Below are 20,709 nucleotides of genomic sequence, written 5' to 3' on the forward strand. Positions count from 1 at the left end.
AATAAACTAAATACTCGGGTGCAAATTATTTCTTTCTTTATATGTTTCCTTCCTTATATGCCTTCTAAACCCTATGTTTCTCGATAGACAACCAGCTCTTTAACTAGAGGCATTTCACATTAGTAGTTCATATATAGAGTTGTGCTTTTATTTTGCATTTCCTAACATTATGAGTCTCCTTCCATTGCTCTTGTCAATATTAACTTTTAGCAATTTGCTGCTTTATCAAGTGTCATGTCTTGCCAAGAGACTGACTCTAGTTTTCACAGTTTCCACTGTAACAACTAACAAGGGCTGCTTTGTCTTATTTTCCCTTTCCCTCCGTTTATAAGGAAAAGAAAGTTCTGTTATATTTGTTTACATTCAGACATTGACAGCATGGACTTTCATGCTTTCCTTTTCTTCTTCTTCCTCTTCTTCTTTATGTCTACCTTTTGTCATTCCGATTTCTCGGGTTAGAAGCAGCATGGTCATTATGCTGTTCTCTCTTTCATCCATTGGAGTTTGGAGGCAGGAGAGGTCTAGAGAAGGTGTTAATCTAAGGTCTAACAAGCTCCAAGGATTTATGATATTCTAAGTTATATTTTGATTTGGGAAATGAGAGATTTGAACTTAATTCTTTGAGCAAAAAGACAGATTAACTTAGCACTTAATCTGATCGATTATTTTTTGAGTCTGAGTTAGGTTTTTATTGTATTAACTTGATTACGTCCATAAAAGGCTTCCATGATAGCAATTGGTGTGACTCCAAGGAGTTTGATTGGATCATAATCACCACCATCACCACCATGATTCATACATATGTGAGAGTGAGTTGAGAGCTGATAGGTATATATATTTGGAAGGATAAGGCAGGAGAGAGCAAGATTGCAGTTTCCCTCTTGTGTCCATGGCTTAGCCACGTGGCATGATACCTGTGGAGTCAAAGTACACTCAACAACTACTGTAAACACTCTTTGGTTATGGTTTTTCTTCTATTCATCATACCCAGATTCAACCACTAGATCATCCCTCACTCCAATGGAATGGAACTCCCTAAAATGTCCTATTGCTTTGTGTTCTGTGAATGACGACCAATTTGTCCCATTAATTATATTTATCTACTACAATAATATCTTAAGGCTTTCATGAAATAACATATATATATACATACATACATATATATATATACATACATACATACATATATATATATATATAGATATACATGTTATTTGAATTGTGGTCCAAGGAAAAACAAAGTTAAGAAATATCGAGAAAGACCCAAAGGCGACATAGTGTTGATTGAATGCCACGAAAACAGATTCGCAGTTCCTCATACATGGGATGTTATTCTCCAATTAATTTGGTGACAAAGAAATCTTATAAGGTATTTATTATTATGTAGTAGCATTTTTCTTTTACAATTTTGCAATCTCATGTATTTGTAAAATCTTATGATATGACATTTGATAAACCCAAATTTTTTAAATATATATAATTTGAGGTCAAGTTCAACCGAAAAAATAATAAAAAGAATGACAAATTTCACTTCCATCTCATATGATTTATACCTTTTCTTTTTTCATATAATTAACATATCGTATTTATTTTCTCAATTAATCTTTTGTAAATAATTATATTCTCAAAAGGAGTTATATCGTTAGTTTAACTTAATAAAATATCAAAACACACTCAATTTAACAACTAATTTATTTGTTCAGAAAATGTAGACTGAAAGAATAAATTTAAAATTTACTTAATTTTTAGTGATATCATATTTATGATAACAGGACGTGCAAGTGAAATTTAAAAATAAATTTAAAAGAATATAGAGATTTAAATATGTTATTGTATTTCTCACATGAGAATAACCATGAACATACATTCAATTGGGATAGAAATGGACGGTGATATTGATATTGAAATAGGAATTAAATCCTTCCAACCATTGCTGAAACTGAACTCTTTTGTCGTTGAATGGGCCTTTGTTGTTAATGTGCGTGCCATGCAACATCCTGAAATTCTTAATAATAAAGGGCAAAAAAAACAAAAGAAAAAGGACAACAACGCAATCTCATGCAACACACAAGACAAAATAGCTCAACACCCACCAACAACCAATTCAAAAATGACACGTAGATGGCGACGAGGCACGTGTTGGAATATGATTCGCAACTTTCGTGAAACGAGGTTGTAGCGAGAATTTCTCTCCATTTCCTACGAGGGCATTTAAGGAAATTCGAGGAATTCAAAGTTCCTTTAGCCCCCATGACTTAGCGCTATAACCGTAATCCCATCCACTCATGTCATTCATCAAAGCCTTTTTATTTTGCTTTTATTCATTTTATTTTCTTAAAACTTATTATAATAAATAAATAAATATATAAAACACCAACCGCCATTTTTTTAACTCCATCCGAGGTCTGCTTCTCCGCCTCGAAGGTTCAAAGAATCAATCACTCTTCCCTCTCTTTCCAAGCTCAGGTAGCATCAATTTTCCAATATCAAATTTTTATTTTTTTAATTCATTTTTTTATTTACTTTCATTGAATTTTTTGTTTATTTCTTCATAATTTTGCTGTTTTTTTTTAAAATTTATTCAAACAAATCGAATTAAGCAGGATAAAAAGTTGAGGAAAAGAGAAAATGTCTTCGGCTATGAAAGGAATAGTTATAAGGAGTACGGCAGATGTATGTAAGCAGGGGCTATTCAAGGGAAAGTACACGGATCATCATCATTTCTTTGATCTCGTTAGAGAGAACCGTTCATTTCTTGGTGCGAGGCCAAGGTGTGTCCGTCGTCTTGGAGTTGCTCGTTGCGTCACCGAAGAATATCCCCGTAGTAACGGAAAGAAGTTGTCGAGTTCGAAACAGAGGAAGGTTGAGACGGTGGCGGAAGCCATACTTACGCCGGTGTCTGATCCAACACGGACTATGGAGAAGGTATACTCGTTCTTTTTCTTCTCTTATCAGTTAAGACTGCATGCAAAACTCAGTAGTTAAAAATTAGATTAGCAAGCATGAGCCCAATTAACTAAAACAAGATTAACCAGCTTCCTTAGGATGTAATACTAATGAAGGATAAGGTGGCAGTAGTTTTTGTAGTTTTGACCTATCTGGGCTGGCCTTTCATGTTTCTGGGCTCATATGTCAGTTTTCTGGTGCATGACCTTACTGCAATATATGGGACCGCTGGATGGCTTGGGATTGGGTTTGTTAGCCAGCTTTAGTTCTGTAGGGTAGTGGCCAATGGGGGCTTAGTTTGGGCTGTAACGAGCTGCAAAGTTTTGGGTTGAATACTTGGATCGGACTAAGATAGGCCCTATTATGTACAAAATGGAGCATTTCCGGTCCTTGGGATAGTTTTGAGTGGGACCATGGATGGGAGGGAAGAAGATGGTGTTGGAGTATGATTCATTGACTTGTTCATCTTACATTCCCAAGATTATCTTACTAATTAATTAATTTAGTTAAAAAAATATATTCAAGCATTTGATTCAATAATTAGTGTATAATTTTCTTGCTCGAGGGCATTGAATCTCCGCTTCTCTCAAATAAAAAAAAAATTAACTAACAATATTAGAATTAAAAAAGTTTGATAGAATGGACAAACTGATGAGATGATAGTACTTACTAAGAGTAGGAAGCAGGAGATACCTACATGTAATGTCTATATAAATATAATTTTCGTGATTAAAGTGATTAAGTCCCTTGTTCTATCTGTGGTCGTGTGTTTGACTTTTCATAACAAGCTAAGAGATGACTTTGAATGTGCATTCATCAACGCGGCATAGCAATAGCTTCGTTCCCATCCTGCTTGCTGTCTCCTGGAATTCACCATCGTAATGCCTTTAAATGTTAATTCCATGAAAATCCAAAAAACGATATAAATACACATGTTAACACATATAGGCATGATTGCTGCAACTTTGCTTGTTACCAGATGTGATATAAATCCACCGCTAGAATGGCATCATCTACTTAGCCAAATCTGTAATTTAGAATGCAAGGACTAGCTACAAGCTTGTATTGACTCTTCACTTCTTTGCACAGAGAGTATTTACTTTTGGAAAAGGAAGGAGTGAAGGCCATAAGGGCATGAAGTCCCTGGTAAGCATTCTTCATCTTTATTATGCAACAATTCGTTCACGAAACTTTCAAAATTTTTATCGTTATTAGTCTTTTTTATATTATTTTTTATGTCTTATCTCTACGTGGATGCGTGCATGCCATGGTATTGAAAAGTCAAGCTGGAATAGGGCTCAAACATATTTTTTGCTATGGCACTGGCTCACATTTTCAGTTAAATCCTCTTGATTTTATTTTGTGCAATATATGCACTCTAGAAACCAGGTTATTATGTAAAATTGCGAGTTTCTGGACAGATTAATGAATGTGTTTTTTTTTTTTTATTAATGTAGTTAGGGGGGAAAGGAGCAAACCTGGCAGAGATGTCCAGCATTGGGTTATCAGTTCCACCTGGACTTACCATATCAACAGAAGCATGCCAGGAGTATCAGCAGAATGGGAAGAAGCTACCAGAAGGCCTGTGGGAGGAGATATTGGAAGGCTCGAAGAGTGTGGAAGAAGACATGGGTTGTATCCTTGGTGACCCGGCAAAGCCACTTCTCCTCTCTGTTCGCTCTGGTGCTGCGGTAAGGGATTGGGATGCTTAAAATAATGCAATGATCCTATGGGTTATGCACAGCTTCTGGTAATCATAAGCAACTGTGCATGGCATATTTCTTACTCTAGGCAGCAAACATGCAGTATGTAGAACATCGAGCTTGCTTGTTGACTGATATTTCTTCCATATGTTTAGATCTCGATGCCTGGTATGATGGACACTGTCCTTAACCTTGGACTGAATGATGAAGTGGTTGCTGGTTTGGCCGCAAAAAGTGGGGAGCGTTTCGCTTATGACTCTTATCGACGTTTCCTCGATATGTTTGGAGATGTGGTAAGTTATTCTTTTTCATGAGTTGATATGGTTCATTACATTAACATATCTCAATAAATGCACTGTCAGCAGAGTTTCTTATTTAATGTATTTCACACAATTTTTCGGTTGACCTTAACTCAATGAAATAATTAGGCCCAAAATAGAAAATCCAGTGAGACACATTAACCACCTAAATGCATTGAACTTTGTCAATTAGTGCAACTTTTTGAAATTTTTTCTTAAAGGTATTTGTGATAGTTTCCTCCGAAAAAAATTGTCGTCTCTTTTCATTGTTGCTGAGTTTTTGTCAAACTCTTTTCATTGATAATTTAGGTAATGGGTATTCCACACTCATTGTTTGAGGAGAAGCTAGAGAAAATGAAGGAAGCAAAAGGAGCTACACTCGACACTGATCTAACAGCATCTGATCTCAAAGAGCTCGTAGAACAGTACAAGAATGTTTATGTAGAAGCCAAGGGTGAAAAGTTCCCTTCAGGTAGGAATGCAACTTCGAATCAATTTTCCTCACTGTACTAACTTTTATTATAATTTTGAATATACTCAAGTGTGGATTTCACGTAAGGGTTTGGCAAACTAAGTTATCCTCAAATTTGGAATGTATATGATAAATTTGAAACTCTCACCTTTGATGCATCTTTATTTGCAGATCCAAAGAAGCAGTTGTTGTTGTCCGTTAAGGCAGTTTTTGATTCTTGGGACAGCCCAAGGGCCATGAAGTATAGAAGCATCAATCAGATAATTGGTTTAAAGGGAACAGCAGTAAATATTCAAACCATGGTGTTTGGAAACATGGGAAATACTTCAGGGACGGGGGTTTTATTCACTAGAAATCCAAGCACTGGAGAAAAGAAACTCTATGGAGAATTCCTAGTAAATGCTCAGGTTGTAAACATATACCAAAATTCTTATCTCTACACAACTCCCTCATTTCTCTCCATATTTCTAAAATTAGAATAGGACTCTTTTGTGGTAATTTATGAATGTAACTGATTAATCGCTCTGAAAAGGGAGAGGATGTTGTTGCGGGAATTAGAACACCAGAAGAATTGGACACAATGAAAAGTTACATGCCTGAGGCTTACAAAGAGCTTGTGCAGAACTGTGAGATTCTTGAGCGACATTACAAGGATATGATGGTAAAAGTTTTTACTTGCATAATATATAAAACTTCATTCAAGTTTGTATATTGACAACTTTAATTTAGTGCAATTCTTTGTTGTAATTTATAGTACAAATTGAACCTATATTTCCAGTTTTTAATACTTTCCCAAATTATCTTTTAAACAGATATCATGGTGATCACTCTTGAACCAATAGCCGAAGAATTAACTCTTGGTTATTGCCCCCTTTGTTAAACACAGGATATTGAGTTCACAGTTCAAGAAAATAGGTTATGGATGCTGCAATGTCGATCTGGAAAGCGTACTGGTAAAGGTGCAGTAAAGATAGCTGTAGACATGGTTAATGAAGGACTTGTTGATAAACGTGCTGCAATTAAGATGGTGGAACCACAACATCTTGACCAGCTTCTTCATCCACAGGTATGTGCACCAGACACTAAATATGAGGGAAATATGCTTTCTTTGTTTTTATTTGAAAACAAACTTGAAGTACAGATCCAAAAGCATGGACTATGAATGATAGGACCACCTTTACTTTTGCATTGATGAACTATCCATAGGGGGAACAAAAACCAATCTTTGATGCAGAGGACAACAGAAACAGATTGATGTAATAATATGCAATAATGGCTATCATTATCATATCATTTTCAGTATGTTTTAGTTAGTTGGTAAATATTAAGAAAACATGACTAATGTTATGTTCTGTCCAATTAGTTTGAGGACCCTTCTGCTTACAAAGACAAAGTGGTTGCCACGGGGTTACCTGCTTCTCCTGGAGCAGCAGTGGGGCAGATTGTGTTCAGTGCTGATGATGCTGAAGAATGGCATGCACAAGGAAAGAGTCCCATCTTGGTATGCTCATCTTGATGTCCATTTATAACATTTTATTATCATCCTATTCTAAGCTGAATTCAAAAAAGTATAAATTATGTGTAATTTTGAGAAAACGATACTGCCTGTTGAAAGGCTTAGCCATTCAGATGTGTGAACTACTGAAATCTTCTATGTTCTAACACATTATCAGTGGGAAAACTGTGTACTATGCAGTTAAACTTCCTTTTTCTATAATCTGAGGAACTGAACACTCTCATGATTTTGCATGTGTAAAGGTAAGGACAGAAACCAGTCCGGAGGATGTTGGAGGTATGCATGCGGCTGCTGGGATTTTGACAGCTAGAGGTGGAATGACATCTCATGCAGCTGTTGTAGCACGTGGATGGGGAAAGTGTTGTGTTTCTGGCTGTTCAGATATTCGTGTGAATGATGCTGAGAAGGTAATTTTATTCTTCCTCCTCCTATAATTTGCCTGTTCTCATGAAATGGGGTTCGCTGTATATGCTGCTTTATCTATAATGCAGGTTCTCACAGTTGGAGACATGGTGATCAAAGAAGGAGAATGGTTTTCACTAAATGGTTCTACTGGTGAAGTGATTCTAGGAAAACAGCCGCTAGCTCCTCCAGCATTAAGTCGTGATTTAGAAACCTTTATGTCTTGGGCTGATGAAATTAGGCGCCTTAAGGTTCTATATGTCCTTTAGCTGGTCATTAGTGCTATACACTTAAGTATTTGGAAGGTCTCTCGACTGATTCAGCCTTATAATTTGCTGACAGGTAATGGCAAATGCTGACACACCTGAAGATGCACTAACAGCGAGAAATAATGGTGCTCAAGGGATTGGCCTTTGTAGGACAGAACACATGGTAACTTTTCTGTCATCATATTTGACTTTGTCTTTTAGTAACTCCTTGACTTTGCAGCATTTTTAATCATCCATGAATAAATATTACAAGTTCCATGCAGATTGATGGTTCATATAGTACATAGGACTACCATCAGTTCATTATATGCATTCAAAAGAGTATGCATGCCTTACATATTCAGTTGAGAGAGGGCATTATATACTGTTTTTTCTCTTTTGGTGATTACAGGGGAGTATCCTTATCATCCCCCCAATTTTGGCATGAATTGTTAGTTAATGAGAATGAACATACTGTTTTGGGATGTCAAATCAAATTCTATCCTAAATGCATTTTATGGACGGATGTTGTCCTGTGCATTGAAAACAGACAGTTTTATATTTAAAAATCATATCTGGTAATAGAATTACTAATTGCTTCATGTTTTTGAATCCTTTTCAGTTCTTTGCTTCAGATGAGAGGATAAAGGCTGTCAGAAAGATGATAATGGCAGTAACACCAGAACAGAGGAAAGCAGCTCTTAACCTCTTACTTCCTTATCAGAGATCTGACTTTGAGGGAATTTTCCGTGCAATGGATGGTACTTTCCTCATCTTCTGTTCCTCTTTTACAGTATGTGCCATTGTCTGTCCAAGGACTTACAAGCTCAGTAGCATTAAAATACTAACAGTGTGATGCCAACCTGGTCGAAGCTCTATTGGTGCTTAAAATTTGCAAACAGGAACATATTTTCCTCTTTTAGTTTACATCTCTAGTGATGAGTGTGAATTTCATTTTAATTCCAGGCCTTCCAGTAACTATCCGATTGTTAGACCCTCCACTTCATGAATTTCTTCCCGAAGGTGACCTAGAACAGATAGTAAGTGAGTTAACTTCAGAGACCGGCACGACCGAAGATGAAGTTTTCTCAAGAATTGAAAAGTTATCAGAAGTGAATCCCATGCTTGGTTTCCGTGGCTGCAGGTTAATATTCCATTTTAATGAGCTTTCTAGTCTAAGTTTTGATTCTTAGAACCTTCAAAGCTGATAGTATTTTTTTTTCCTTTTTATTTCTTAGTTGCATGATGATATAAAATCTTTATGAAATATTCAGATTTCTGATTTTATCACAGTACATGCAAATAATGAATGAAGCACATGAAAGCGCCAAATAGAGTATAGGTCGAATTTGGATTATCGTAGAAGTATACCTGAACCATTTCATCTTGTTTATATGGATTTTTGATGTTCTGTCAACAGGCTGGGGATATCGTATCCTGAACTAACTGAGATGCAGGCGCGTGCAATCTTTCAGGCTGCTGTCTCAATGAGCAACCAAGGAGTTAAAGTTCTTCCTGAGATAATGGTTCCCCTTGTTGGAACCCCTCAGGCATGAGTCCTTAACTTCTTGCTTCTGTTGTGTTTTCCATATCTTCATTACCAAGTTTTGTCAATATTCTTCAGAATTAGCTTCTAATTCATTCTTCCCGATTGATTTTGATTTCAACACATCAAAATTGATGGGGTGTCCTCTATTTTCATGATTAAGCACTCAGATCCATTGATGTTGTAAAAAATTGACAATTTAAAGTTGCAGGAACTTGGTCATCAAGTCAGTTTAATACGGAGTATTGCAGAGAAAGTGTTCTCTGAGATGGGTTCTTCCTTAAGCTATAAGGTGGGGACAATGATTGAAATCCCCAGAGCTGCCTTAGTTGCTGATGAGGTACGTTAAACAAACTATCTCCTCATTGTTTTCCTAAACTCAGTAATAGCGGGGTTTTGTATATTTTCGTTGTCTTCAAACTCTTGAGCATAAAACTTGCAGTCTCGCCTGTACTTTCTCCTAGGAGAAGCATTTCAGATATGAATCTCAGTAAAATAGTTGATATATTATTTTTTGTGGTTAATAAAGGTTGAGAAATGTTCATGAATCTCGACAAGTATGCCTAATATTTAACATTTGATAATGGTAGATTGCAAAGGAAGCCGAATTCTTCTCCTTTGGAACCAACGATCTTACTCAAATGACATTTGGGTATAGCCGAGATGATGTTGGCAAATTTCTTCCCATATACCTATCCAAAGGCATTCTTCAAAGCGATCCATTTGAGGTTGGTCAACAGTATATGAGTGTTCATTAGCCTTCCCTGAAGAAAGAATACCGTTTCAAATTCAATACCAACAATTAGTAAATGAATTGCCAGGTACTTGATCAGAAAGGTGTTGGCCAACTCATCAAAATTGCCACAGAAAAGGGTCGTGGAGCTAGGCCTAGCTTGAAGGCAAGTACTTGCGTTTTACTAGCAGGCATAATATTATACCATACTTACTATCACAATTTCATGAACAAGGGGTAGAATTTCTTCACCCATCACTATGTTTGGTATCAACCTATTGCTTGCAATGGACATGGAATCCTGCAGTGTCGATCTCTTCTTACAAGAAACAAAAACAAAGACATTCATCTGTACATTTAGATGTCAAGCAGATTGTAGGTCACCCTTTGTCAATATTTTGGGTACTGATTTCAAACATTTTCTTCTGGGAATAATACAATGATGATGAATAGGTTGGAATTTGTGGAGAGCATGGAGGGGAGCCTTCTTCTGTTGCCTTCTTTGCAGAAGCTGGATTGGACTATGTTTCATGCTCTCCATTCAGGTTGGATGCTTCTTATACCTTGAAACAGTAATTTATATACTACTTGTTTACATATAAAACCGGATCAAATTCATTTTCAAATTGCCTTGACAGGGTTCCAATTGCAAGGCTAGCAGCAGCTCAAGTTGCCATCTGAAAAGAAGATCTTGAGAGCTACCAAGCAACTCCATGTCGGATGAAATTCTGTAACTTTCCTATGCTCTTGTAAATAAATTTCTTGCAACCGTATTGCTGTCATATTAAAAGGCCTAAAAAGTAAAGTACCATGAACATATGATTATACAAAAGTGTAAATACTGAATAACAGTCAGCTCCTATGATATTGACACGAGTTGGAGCCGAGACTTGAGAATTACAAGAAAAAGCTCAGCAGGCCTATATCTTCTAATTCTGTCTTTGTAAGCTCAATAGCATGTAAAATAGGATGGCTTGTTATTTTGTACAAGTAAACTATACATGTTCTTATCATAAACATTTAGGTCACAAACTAACATGTTCTTATAATTACATTTTTATTTTTATTTTTTATTTACTACCCTAAAGGAACTTAATTTTGACAGTTCATTGCACCAACAAAATAAATCACTGTGTCTTTGCTTGTGACATCGAGCTCAAAGCTTTGAACAAAGCTTCTTGTACTGTTAAAAACCTTAAAATCTAATACATGCATGCCCATAGTTTCCCCGTTTCCAGGTGATTAGCAAAACCTAGGTTCCCTCCAAAGCCAACCTTATTTATGGGGAAGGCTCTTTTCTGTGTCCACCCTGATAAGTTAAAAGTTAAAATTAGTGTCATCCTTATCTGCTTTTGTTATCAAATGACACAGATAATAAAGAACCAAGTTCTGTCTTTGGTACAAGAAACAGGGGCACACAGAGAGCTTCCATTTCTTGGTTCAGATTCATACATACTTTTCATTACAAGTCATTCAATGTATACAATGAGTCATAAAAAACAATAAACAAGAGAGTACACTTGTTAAAACTATCTGAACAAGTGTTGCATTAGATTGAGAGTCTCTCACGCAAAGTAGCACGTAGTAGATATAACGTCTGCATGTTAAACAGATAAGTAGCCACACGTCAAAAGGTCAACAAAAGCATAAAGTCAGCAAGTATTACACACAACAGCTTTTTGGAGCTACATGATAATATCATACCGGGAATCCTTATCTAATGATCCTAATGATCTTTTATGATTGGTTCGGCTGAGGGCTTGGGTCACTTGGGCTGAGCCTTTACTGTATTGATCTTTGTTTAGTGGTCTTTTTAATTTTTTAATTTAAGTTCAACAGCAACAAAGCACAAAACCATGAGCGCTCCAAGGTTCTGCCAAGGAAAACCTCTTCCATCGTCATCTACAACGATGTATAAAGATATGCATTTAAAAGTGAAAAAATTAGGGAAAAAAAAAAAAGACCAGGATTGTCTCTATGAACTTAAGATGAAGTGACTCAACAAGCAAACCGGGGCAATTCAAACCAGGAGGCGAGAAAAATGAAGAACAAAAACTGCAATGCTCACTTCCTAGTTGCTGAGTGCTGGCTGAAGTATGCATGAAAGTCTGCTGCAAATTGACCTGTCTAATACCAACAGATTCCCACAGGATTAAAAAAAAAAAAGGAGCTGATGAAGGGATATACCTATATAGATGCAATGGTCCCATGGCATAGATGGTGACTCTGACACTATCAAGTCACTTGTTCATAGTATAAAAGAGACTTTAGTCGTTTGACAGTCTTAACACTTTGGCATATGACATTGAGGATTGAGTGTTTCAGTAGCATATCCCTGGGCTAGAATTTTTGCCACCCTATTGAAGCTATCCTCTCTTTTATTTCGTTTTACCTGTACGGTCAGCTGAAGATTCAATCATTCAAGTGGTTTAACTTGGTTGGATTCTTTGCAGAGTCGGACTGACCATCATGGTGATCGGGGTAATGTGCTTCTTTTGATTTTTGGTTCATTTTTTTGGTTGGTTAAAGAGTTGAATTGAGTAAGAACCTTTCTAGCTGTTAAGTCTTTTAGCAGCTATACTCTTTTGGAGGGTGAACCTTGGCAGTTGGCACATAGTTGCTTTATTGTGAGATTTGACATGAAAAGTCATAATGTTCAAAAACAACTTCTCTACCTTTCCCACGATCTTCCAATGATGAAAACATGATTAATAGCAGTTAAAAACTTGAAAAAAAAGTTGGAGTTTTAGTTAAGTTAATGCTAAGAGTGCTATCCAATAAGAAGATTTGCAAGCTTGTAACTTATAAAACCCCACTTCTTTATGCAGCAGCGGCGGGTGTTCACCTTTGGCAAAGGAAGGAGTGAAGGCAACAAGGGCATGAAGTCCTTGGTAAGCATTCTTCAAAGTTCCTGTCCTCCAAGGAACTAATTTTCTTTCCCTTTCTTCTTGCCTCGATAATGTTTCTTTGACTAATATTTAAGAACTCATTTGTAAATTGTCCACGACGAAAAATGCAATCAAGAGAAAAGGAAGAGCATATTTATACTTTTGTCACAGAAGCTCCTACAAGGATCAAATTTTATATTTAGCTTAAATTTTGTTCAAAGATCATTCAATCCAGCTGGCATGTTATACGAGTGGAATCAAACAGATTAATGGATGAATGCATTGCCAATTAATATTGTAGTTGGGGGGCAAGGGAGCAAACCTGGCAGAGATGGCCAGCATTGGATTATCAGTGCCCTCTGGGTTCACCATATCAACTGAAGCATGCCAGGAGTATCAGCAGAATGCCAAGAGACTACCAGAGGGACTATGGGAAGAGATACTGGAAGGCTTGAAAACTGTGGAGGAGGACATGGGAGCTTTTCTTGGTGACCCTTCCAAGCCACTTCTCCTTTCTGTCCGCTCTGGTGCAGCGGTAAGATCTTGCCAAGTTCCATTTTAATTGCTTACGCAGGCATGGTTGGAATAACCTATACACCACTAAGTATGTCAGAGAATCTTGTTTATTGACTGACTTGTGCTTTATATGTCTAGATTTCAATGCCTGGCATGATGGACACTGTCCTGAATCTTGGACTAAATGACAATATGGTTGCTGGTTTGGCTGCAAAAAGTGGAGAGCGCTTTGCTTATGATTCTTATCGACGATTCCTAGACATGTTTGGGGATGTTGTAAGTACTTCTTCTTGATGCAGTTCTATGCATTAACTTTCTTAATTTTCAACTGTCAAAGCTTAATTTAATCATTGTGCTCTGCCCGATTTCTGGCTAACCAGCTTTGTCTGATTCCCTTAATTAATGCAATCCAACTAATATTTTGGTTTTTGATAGTATCAGTCTTGTATCTATTTTTCAAAGTTTGCTGAATTTGTTAAAACCTCCTCTTGTTGAATTTGAGGTTATGGGCATTCCACACTCCTCATTTGAGGAGAAGATAGCAAGGATGAAGCAACTGAGAGGGGTTGAGCTTGACACTGAGCTAACTGAATCTGATCTTAAGGAGCTGGTGGAGCAGTACAAGAATGTATATCTCACAGTCAAGGGTGAAGAGTTTCCTTCGGGTATCTTATCCATCCTAATTATGGAGTTAAAAGAAGCTCATGCTTGATATTTTTCCTTTTTTTCCTTTGAAGTATTACAGAAGAAACTCAAGATTACATTCTTTTATTGGCATCAATTTGCAGATCCAAAGAAGCAGTTACAGTTGGCTGTTAAAGCAGTTTTCAATTCTTGGGATAGCCCAAGGGCCATTAAATATCGGAGCATTAACAAAATAAGTGGGTTGAAAGGAACAGCAGTAAACATCCAATGCATGGTGTTTGGAAACATGGGAGACACTTCAGGGACAGGTGTTCTGTTCACTAGGAATCCAAGCACTGGTGAAAAGAAGCTTTATGGGGAATTTTTAGTCAATGCACAGGTTACACACACTGGCATCACCTCTGTCTGACTACTATTTTCTTTCTTCTTTTTGATGGTTTTATCATATAACAAGGCTAAAACATGTCTCTTTCTGTAGGGAGAGGATGTGGTTTCCGGAAACAGAACCCCAGAAGACTTGGATACCATGAAAAGTCACATGCCTGAACCTTACAAAGAACTTGTTATGAACTGCAAAATTCTTGAGCAACATTACAAAGATATGATGGTAAATTTTCCACTTTAAACTGGAATATCATACTTTTCTACTTATGTTATCGATTCCCGTGTTTATTCCCCTTTGTTATCTTGAATTATCAATGATAGATTATTGTACAAGTTAAGCTGTATTATATTCAGTCATACCTGATGTGTTAAACAGTTCTGACATAAACTAATCAGCCTTTTGTTTTCCCTGCAAATGTAGGATATTGAATTCACGGTACAAGAAAATAGGTTATGGATGTTACAATGTCGATCAGGGAAGCGTACTGGAAAAGGTGCAGTGAAGATAGCTGTAGACATGGTTAATGAAGGGCTTGTTGACACTCGAACTGCAATTAAGATGGTAGAGCCGCGTCATCTTGACCAACTTCTTCATCCTTGGGTAATAATTTCCACACAACAGTAGAAGCAATGAAAATCTGATGTATTCTAAAACAAGATTGAATCATTTAAAGCATAGTTCTATTTGCAACCTTGTCTATGCTTCAGGCTTGGGCAATTGTTAACAAAAGTAAACTTTGATGATTTTTCCTGTATTTCCAACATATTTCTTGTTTACTTTAATTAGTTCGAAGATCCATCTTCTTACAAAGACAAGGTGGTTGCTGTGGGCTTGCCTGCTTCTCCTGGAGCAGCAGTAGGGCAGATTGTGTTCAATGCTGAGGATGCGGAAGAATGGGATGCTGAAGGAAAGAGTGTCATCTTGGTATATGCTAATGAATTAGCTTCAAAAATGTATAGTACGGGCAAATAGTATTGATTCCGCTAGCTGAACGCTTTTATTGTTGTTTATGGTTGAAGGTAAGGACAGAGACCAGCGCAGAGGATGTTGGAGGCATGCATGCAGCTGCTGGTATCTTGACAGCTAGAGGTGGCATGACATCTCACGCAGCTGTTGTAGCACGTGGATGGGGAAAGTGCTGTGTTGCTGGCTGTTCTGATATACAAGTAAATGACATTGAGAAGGTCGACCTCTAACTCTTATACCATCTTCCCTTTCTGTCCTGCGTCATACCTGTTTCATGAAAGGGGATCTTGTAATGTTACCTTATCAATAAAGCAGGTTCTTGTGATCGGGAAAATGATGCTTAAAGAAGGAGAATGGCTCTCTGTCAACGGGGCAACGGGTGAAGTGATCCTGGGAAAACAGCCTCTCTCTCCTCCGGTATTAAGTGTTGATTTGGAAACATTTATGTCATGGGCTGATGAAATTAGGCACCTTAAGGTTTGTACAATTAACTGCTACATTGTTCTTGTCTTTTACATTAGTAGATAGAAAGAATCATAGTGGATATGCTGTTATAGGTTATGGCAAATGTTGATACGCCTGAAGATGCACTGACTGCAAGAAAGAATGGTGCCCAGGGGATTGGTCTTTGTAGGACAGAACATATGGTAATGTTTTTTTCTTTCACACCTTTAGCAGCATCATATATCTGCTATTCGAATTGTTAACTGTGAATAAACCATCAAAGATAACAACAAAGGAGAGAATTGTGGGAAATGAAGAGAGATAAAGCAGGACAATTGGACGAATCACCTTTTTTTTTTTCTTCACACTGTATTTCTCCTTAAACTTCAAACAATTTATATGACAGGTATTATGGAACTTTTGTTATCTGGATCACTGATTTAAGAGACAGCATTGGTCTCACAACTCGATTTGGTCATTGGCTTAATTAGTGTAGATTATCCTAGAGCTTACATGGTTATAACCGGATTTATTGAGTTTCCAATCTTTCTTGTTTGGTAATTTTAGTTTTTCGCTTCAGAGGAGAGGATAAAGGCTGTGAGAATGATGATCATGGCAGTAACACCTAAACAGAGGGAAGCAGAACTAGAGCTGTTGCTTCCTTATCAAAGATCTGATTTTGAGGGAATTTTCAAGGCAATGGATGGTAACTTCCTCTTTTTATTCATTTATTTTCTTCCGTAGTTTTCTGTTTGCTGGACTGACAAATTAATGGTGTTTATCATTTTCATTTGATTTGCTTTGTCAATTATCTTATATTAAGTGTTTCAATTTTAGGCCTTCCTGTAACAATCCGATTGCTGGACCCTCCACTTCATGAGTTTCTTTCCAAGGGTGATGCAGAACAGATAGTATACGAATTAGCTTCAGAGACTGGCTTGAGCAAAGAAGAAGTTCTCTCAAAAATCGAGAAGCTATCAGAAGTTAATCCCATGCTTGGTTTGAGGGGCTGCAGGTTCTGTTACTTCTGATAAGCGTTTCTGAATTTCTTTCTTTTGTACTAGTGCTCACAATATCCCACTGCTTTAGCCATTTATCGTAGTCTGAACTAAGACCTTCTGAAAGCACATTGAAGAAGGATTCTGAGTTTAATAACCCTTTTGATGATATTGAACTATTCTGAAACTGGATTATGATACATGCAAAAAGTAGCATGTACAGAAAACGAAAGTTCCTGATGCTTCTGCTTTGTTCTGCTGTGCGTTAGAGATCAACTCTCAAAACTCCAATATGAGTTATACAGTTTATGATTTTGAGCCTTCATTTGCCAACAGGTTAGGAATATCCTCTCCTGAGCTTACTCAGATGCAAGTGCGGGCAATCTTTCAGGCTGCTGTCTCAGTAAGCAACCAAGGAGTTAAAGTACTTCCTGAGATAATGGTCCCACTAGTAGGAGCACCAGAGGTATAATTCTCTTCTGCCTTTGTGTGTTTTCATTTATTTTTCTTCTTGTTCTCTTAGGTTTTTCTTTAGGAAGACTGATGTTTTAAAGTGCAGGAACTAGGACACCAAGTCTGTTTAATCCACAGTGTTGCAAACGAAGTCTTCTCTGAGATGGGTTTTTCCATAAGCTATAAAGTTGGGACAATGATTGAGATCCCCAGAGCTGCCCTGGTTGCTGATGAAGTATGCTACATAGATTCTCAGTCTACCATTTCTTTTACTTTGAGTTTATACTAGGCAGGTCATGATCAATAGCAAAAACCAAGTATCTTTCACAATTCCAGCATGTTGCAACAACAATCAACCTCCAGATTGGTTTCTGGTGGAAAGATTTTTAAGATTCATGCCATTCTAGTTTGGTTAAGCTTTAGGGTATCCATGTCAGAAACTTATGTAGGTTTCTCCCCAACTTAGTTCTTACATCTTTATTTCGTTTTGATAGATTGCCATGGAAGCAGAATTCTTCTCCTTTGGAACCAATGATCTGACACAAATGACGTTTGGGTTTTCTCGAGATGATGTAGGCAAATTTCTTCCTTTGTACTTATCAGAAGGCATCTTACAAAGTGATCCATTTGAGGTTAGTCAGCGCCATTTTCATCATCCTTAAATTCCAAGGCTTCTCAGTCAAGTAAATGGAACATTTTGCTTGCAGGTACTCGATCGGAAAGGTGTAGGCCAACTTATTAAGATTGCAGTGGAGAAAGGACGGCAAGCCAGGCCTGGCCTAGAGGCAAGAACATAGTATTAGATCAATTGGAGAGCTTCCTTACAATGTTTTTTTTTCTGCAATGCTTATCTCTTCTCTGCCTCTTTCCAATACCAAATCTGTACCATTTTTAATGAAACAGGTTGGAATATGCGGGGAACATGGTGGGGAGCCTTCTTCCATTGCATTCTTTGCAGAGGCTGGATTTGACTATGTTTCATGTTCGCCATTCAGGTAATGTGATGTTTTCTCACCTCAAAGTTGGTTTCCTTAACATTTCCAGAAATCCTAAAACAAGGGAAATTCTTGGCAGGGTTCCCATTGCAAGGCTAGCAGCAGCTCAAGTTGCTCTCTGAGCACCATTCCAAGAACAACTCAGCTCCTTCCACTTTTGTCAATATAGATCAGTCATGGATGATATTGTGCAAAAATAATACCATAGTACTAAGAAATCATGCACATTTTTGTAAATAGGAAGAATCTGCCATGGTAATGTTGTGTTGAAATGTATAAAAAAATAATACAAGCACTCTCTCTTTGTGGATGGAGGTCTGTTCATGTAGTGAAAGTCGTGTACAATAGCATTAAAGAAAGTGGGTCTTGGGCTTTGGGCCCAAAAGCAGACAGCAAAACGATTAAAAATAAAACCCTAGAAAAACCCCTCCATGGCTTTCGAGCTTCGCAGATCACAAAGAGGGGAAACAACATGGCGATAGAGAGCTACGTGGTGGTCCACAACATAGCAAAGAAGCACAACGTTGGAACGCTAGCTAGAAGTGCCACCGCCTTCGGCGTCAGTGAAATAATTATAGTCGGCCGCCGTGACTTCAACGCCTTCGGTAGCCACGGCTCCACTTCCCACCTCCGTTTCCGCCACTTCCATTCCCTCACCGACGCCAACCTTTACCTCAAAGTAAACATCTTTTTCCTCTCCCTAACAAACCCATGTCCCAAAATCCCTTCTTTTTCAACCTTTTATTTAAATTAACTGTATTTTTCATTGTAAGGAGAAAGATTGTGATATTTGTGGGGTTGAGATCACCGACGGTGCCGTGTCAGTAACTGAGCATCCTTTCAAGAAAAGCACTGCTTTTCTTCTTGGTAATGAGGTAAAATCCATTTGCTAAATTTAGCTGAATTTTCTGATTATTGGGTTTTTTTTTTCTTTTTTCTTTTAACATTTTTTTTCTTTATCTAATGCTTTACAGGGAACGGGGCTTTCTGCTAAGGAATGTGAGATCTGTGATTTCTTTGTTTACATTCCTCAATATGGAGGTGGCACTGCCTCTTTGAATGTCACTGTTGCTGCTTCTATTGTTTTGCATCATTTTGGAGGTATTGCAAACCTCTAATCCTACTTTACAAATGCTTGTAACTGTCAGCATGCCCATTTTCTATGAGCTTTTCTAGATGAATAAGTTTAACCAATCGTGGTGGTTGAATTGCTTCATTTCATGGCTTTTTTGTGATTGTTAATGTTCCTTCGGAGTAGATAGTTTCTTAGTATTGAAGCTTTAACTTTTGTAATCCCCTTGAATGTTTTTTAATGACCAGTATAGTTGATTATGGGGAAGAGTGAAATCTTTCTATAGTTTCTTCTTGTGAGGTTGCTAAGGATTGTTGGGAAGATGGGTGTGCTTGCCATAAATTTTAGAGAAAAACCAGTCAAGATCATTAACCTATAAAATCCTAAAGTTGTTATAACTAGTTGTTTACAATTTCCTACCAGATTGGTTCTCCGAGTAACTAGTATGAGTTGTATCATATCCGTGAACATGTTGTATACATCTAAGTTATTGAACTTGGTTCTTTTGTTCTTATCAATTAGTCATTAGTGCCCTTTTTGTGCTGATTCCTAGTTCTTATTATCCGTCATGCAAACTTAAAGTAGTGTTTACCTCTCAATAGAGTTCCTTGACTTGTGTCTACATTTTATTGCTTATGTGCAACTTGTGATCCTTACTTCAGTTGAGCAGTCAAATGAAGTCTAACTGGATGTTGTTTAAGCTGGTGAACATGTTTTACTTGACTTTGAAGGGAATACTGGGATTTATGTTATCTCTCTTTAAGTTACTTATGCAACCAATCTGCCGATCTTCTTATACATGCCCTTGTGCAGTTTGGGCAGGGTTTTCAGAGAGAATTCGTGATGGAAACAAGTTTGTTGTCGCTGAGAAACCTTTGAAACAGGTGAGCCGAAAATACTGCACGGAAACAGATGATTCTATCATTGAAGAGCGAAAATCAAGAAGGGAAAATGCTTCCAATGGATTCTTCGACGAAGGAAAAAATGGTGCATCTTCTGCTAATCTTCTGGATTCAGTGTTTACTGAGGAGTGATCGAAGGAATCAAAGATCGAATTTCTCTGCAGATGATACAAACTTTGCCACTGAACTTTGGAAAGAAATTTGGGCCAATGGTCCCCCTCATTGAAATGTGGCAAACAGCTTCTACCTAACCATGAACAGAAGAGAAGCCCGATTTTTGAAGAAATTGCTGTCTGTGAATCCATTGAGTAAAAGGGTTGCAAGGGAGTCCTTTCAGACCTAGGGCACCTCAAATGACTGGACAATAATTGAATTTTGTATTGGTTTGCTTTGGTCAGCATCTTTATAAATTGTAATGGTCATATCAAGGATCACATTATTGTTTGTTTTTATAATAATTACTCATAAGTATTCCGGCAGTAATTTAATTTCACGTGTATATGTAGAACCCTCTCTCTCTCTCTCGCTCTCTTTCTGTGTATTGTCTGAGATACAATGTCAATAGGCTTCCAAGGGTTGC

At 37.4% G+C, this 20,709-nt stretch overlaps 3 protein-coding genes across 6 annotated transcripts; all 3 read left to right on the forward strand.

The window, feature by feature from the left end:
• Positions 2,365-10,917, forward strand: LOC18603387 (pyruvate, phosphate dikinase, chloroplastic). 3 transcript variants are annotated; one of them, XM_007035329.2, is made up of 21 exons: positions 2,365-2,466; positions 2,601-2,925; positions 4,036-4,092; positions 4,404-4,637; positions 4,805-4,942; positions 5,258-5,420; positions 5,592-5,827; positions 5,953-6,081; positions 6,307-6,486; positions 6,784-6,921; positions 7,179-7,343; positions 7,428-7,589; positions 7,681-7,770; positions 8,209-8,347; positions 8,553-8,730; positions 9,007-9,136; positions 9,344-9,472; positions 9,723-9,860; positions 9,954-10,031; positions 10,319-10,410; positions 10,504-10,917. In XM_007035329.2, the coding sequence occupies exons 2-21, from the start codon at positions 2,629-2,631 to the stop codon at positions 10,544-10,546; spliced, it is 2,916 nt and encodes a 971-aa protein (XP_007035391.2). In that variant the 5' UTR covers positions 2,365-2,466; positions 2,601-2,628; the 3' UTR covers positions 10,547-10,917. The 3 variants fall into 3 exon arrangements, 2 of the variants coding, with proteins under 2 accessions (XP_007035391.2, XP_007035388.2); XM_007035326.2 differs by having other exon boundaries at positions 2,604-2,925; XR_001927543.1 differs by lacking the exon at positions 10,504-10,917 and having other exon boundaries at positions 2,604-2,925; positions 9,954-10,240.
• Positions 11,714-18,465, forward strand: LOC18603389 (pyruvate, phosphate dikinase, chloroplastic). 2 transcript variants are annotated; one of them, XM_018119547.1, is made up of 20 exons: positions 11,714-12,346; positions 12,694-12,756; positions 13,055-13,288; positions 13,408-13,545; positions 13,772-13,934; positions 14,058-14,293; positions 14,393-14,521; positions 14,720-14,899; positions 15,086-15,223; positions 15,319-15,483; positions 15,581-15,742; positions 15,823-15,912; positions 16,277-16,415; positions 16,547-16,724; positions 17,044-17,173; positions 17,267-17,395; positions 17,655-17,792; positions 17,868-17,945; positions 18,064-18,155; positions 18,235-18,465. In XM_018119547.1, the coding sequence occupies exons 1-20, from the start codon at positions 12,335-12,337 to the stop codon at positions 18,275-18,277; spliced, it is 2,637 nt and encodes an 878-aa protein (XP_017975036.1). In that variant the 5' UTR covers positions 11,714-12,334; the 3' UTR covers positions 18,278-18,465. The 2 variants fall into 2 exon arrangements, with proteins under 2 accessions (XP_017975036.1, XP_017975037.1); XM_018119548.1 differs by having other exon boundaries at positions 12,697-12,756.
• On the forward strand, positions 18,304-20,634 carry LOC18603390 (putative TrmH family tRNA/rRNA methyltransferase). The gene is made up of 4 exons (XM_007035340.2): positions 18,304-18,834; positions 18,929-19,030; positions 19,130-19,256; positions 20,041-20,634. Exons 1-4 carry the CDS (start codon positions 18,427-18,429, stop codon positions 20,259-20,261), a joined length of 858 nt encoding a protein of 285 aa, XP_007035402.2. The 5' UTR covers positions 18,304-18,426; the 3' UTR covers positions 20,262-20,634.

This window comes from Theobroma cacao, chromosome 4, assembly GCF_000208745.1.
Source record: "Theobroma cacao cultivar B97-61/B2 chromosome 4, Criollo_cocoa_genome_V2, whole genome shotgun sequence".
In the NCBI taxonomy this organism is placed as follows: Eukaryota; Viridiplantae; Streptophyta; class Magnoliopsida; order Malvales; family Malvaceae; genus Theobroma; species Theobroma cacao.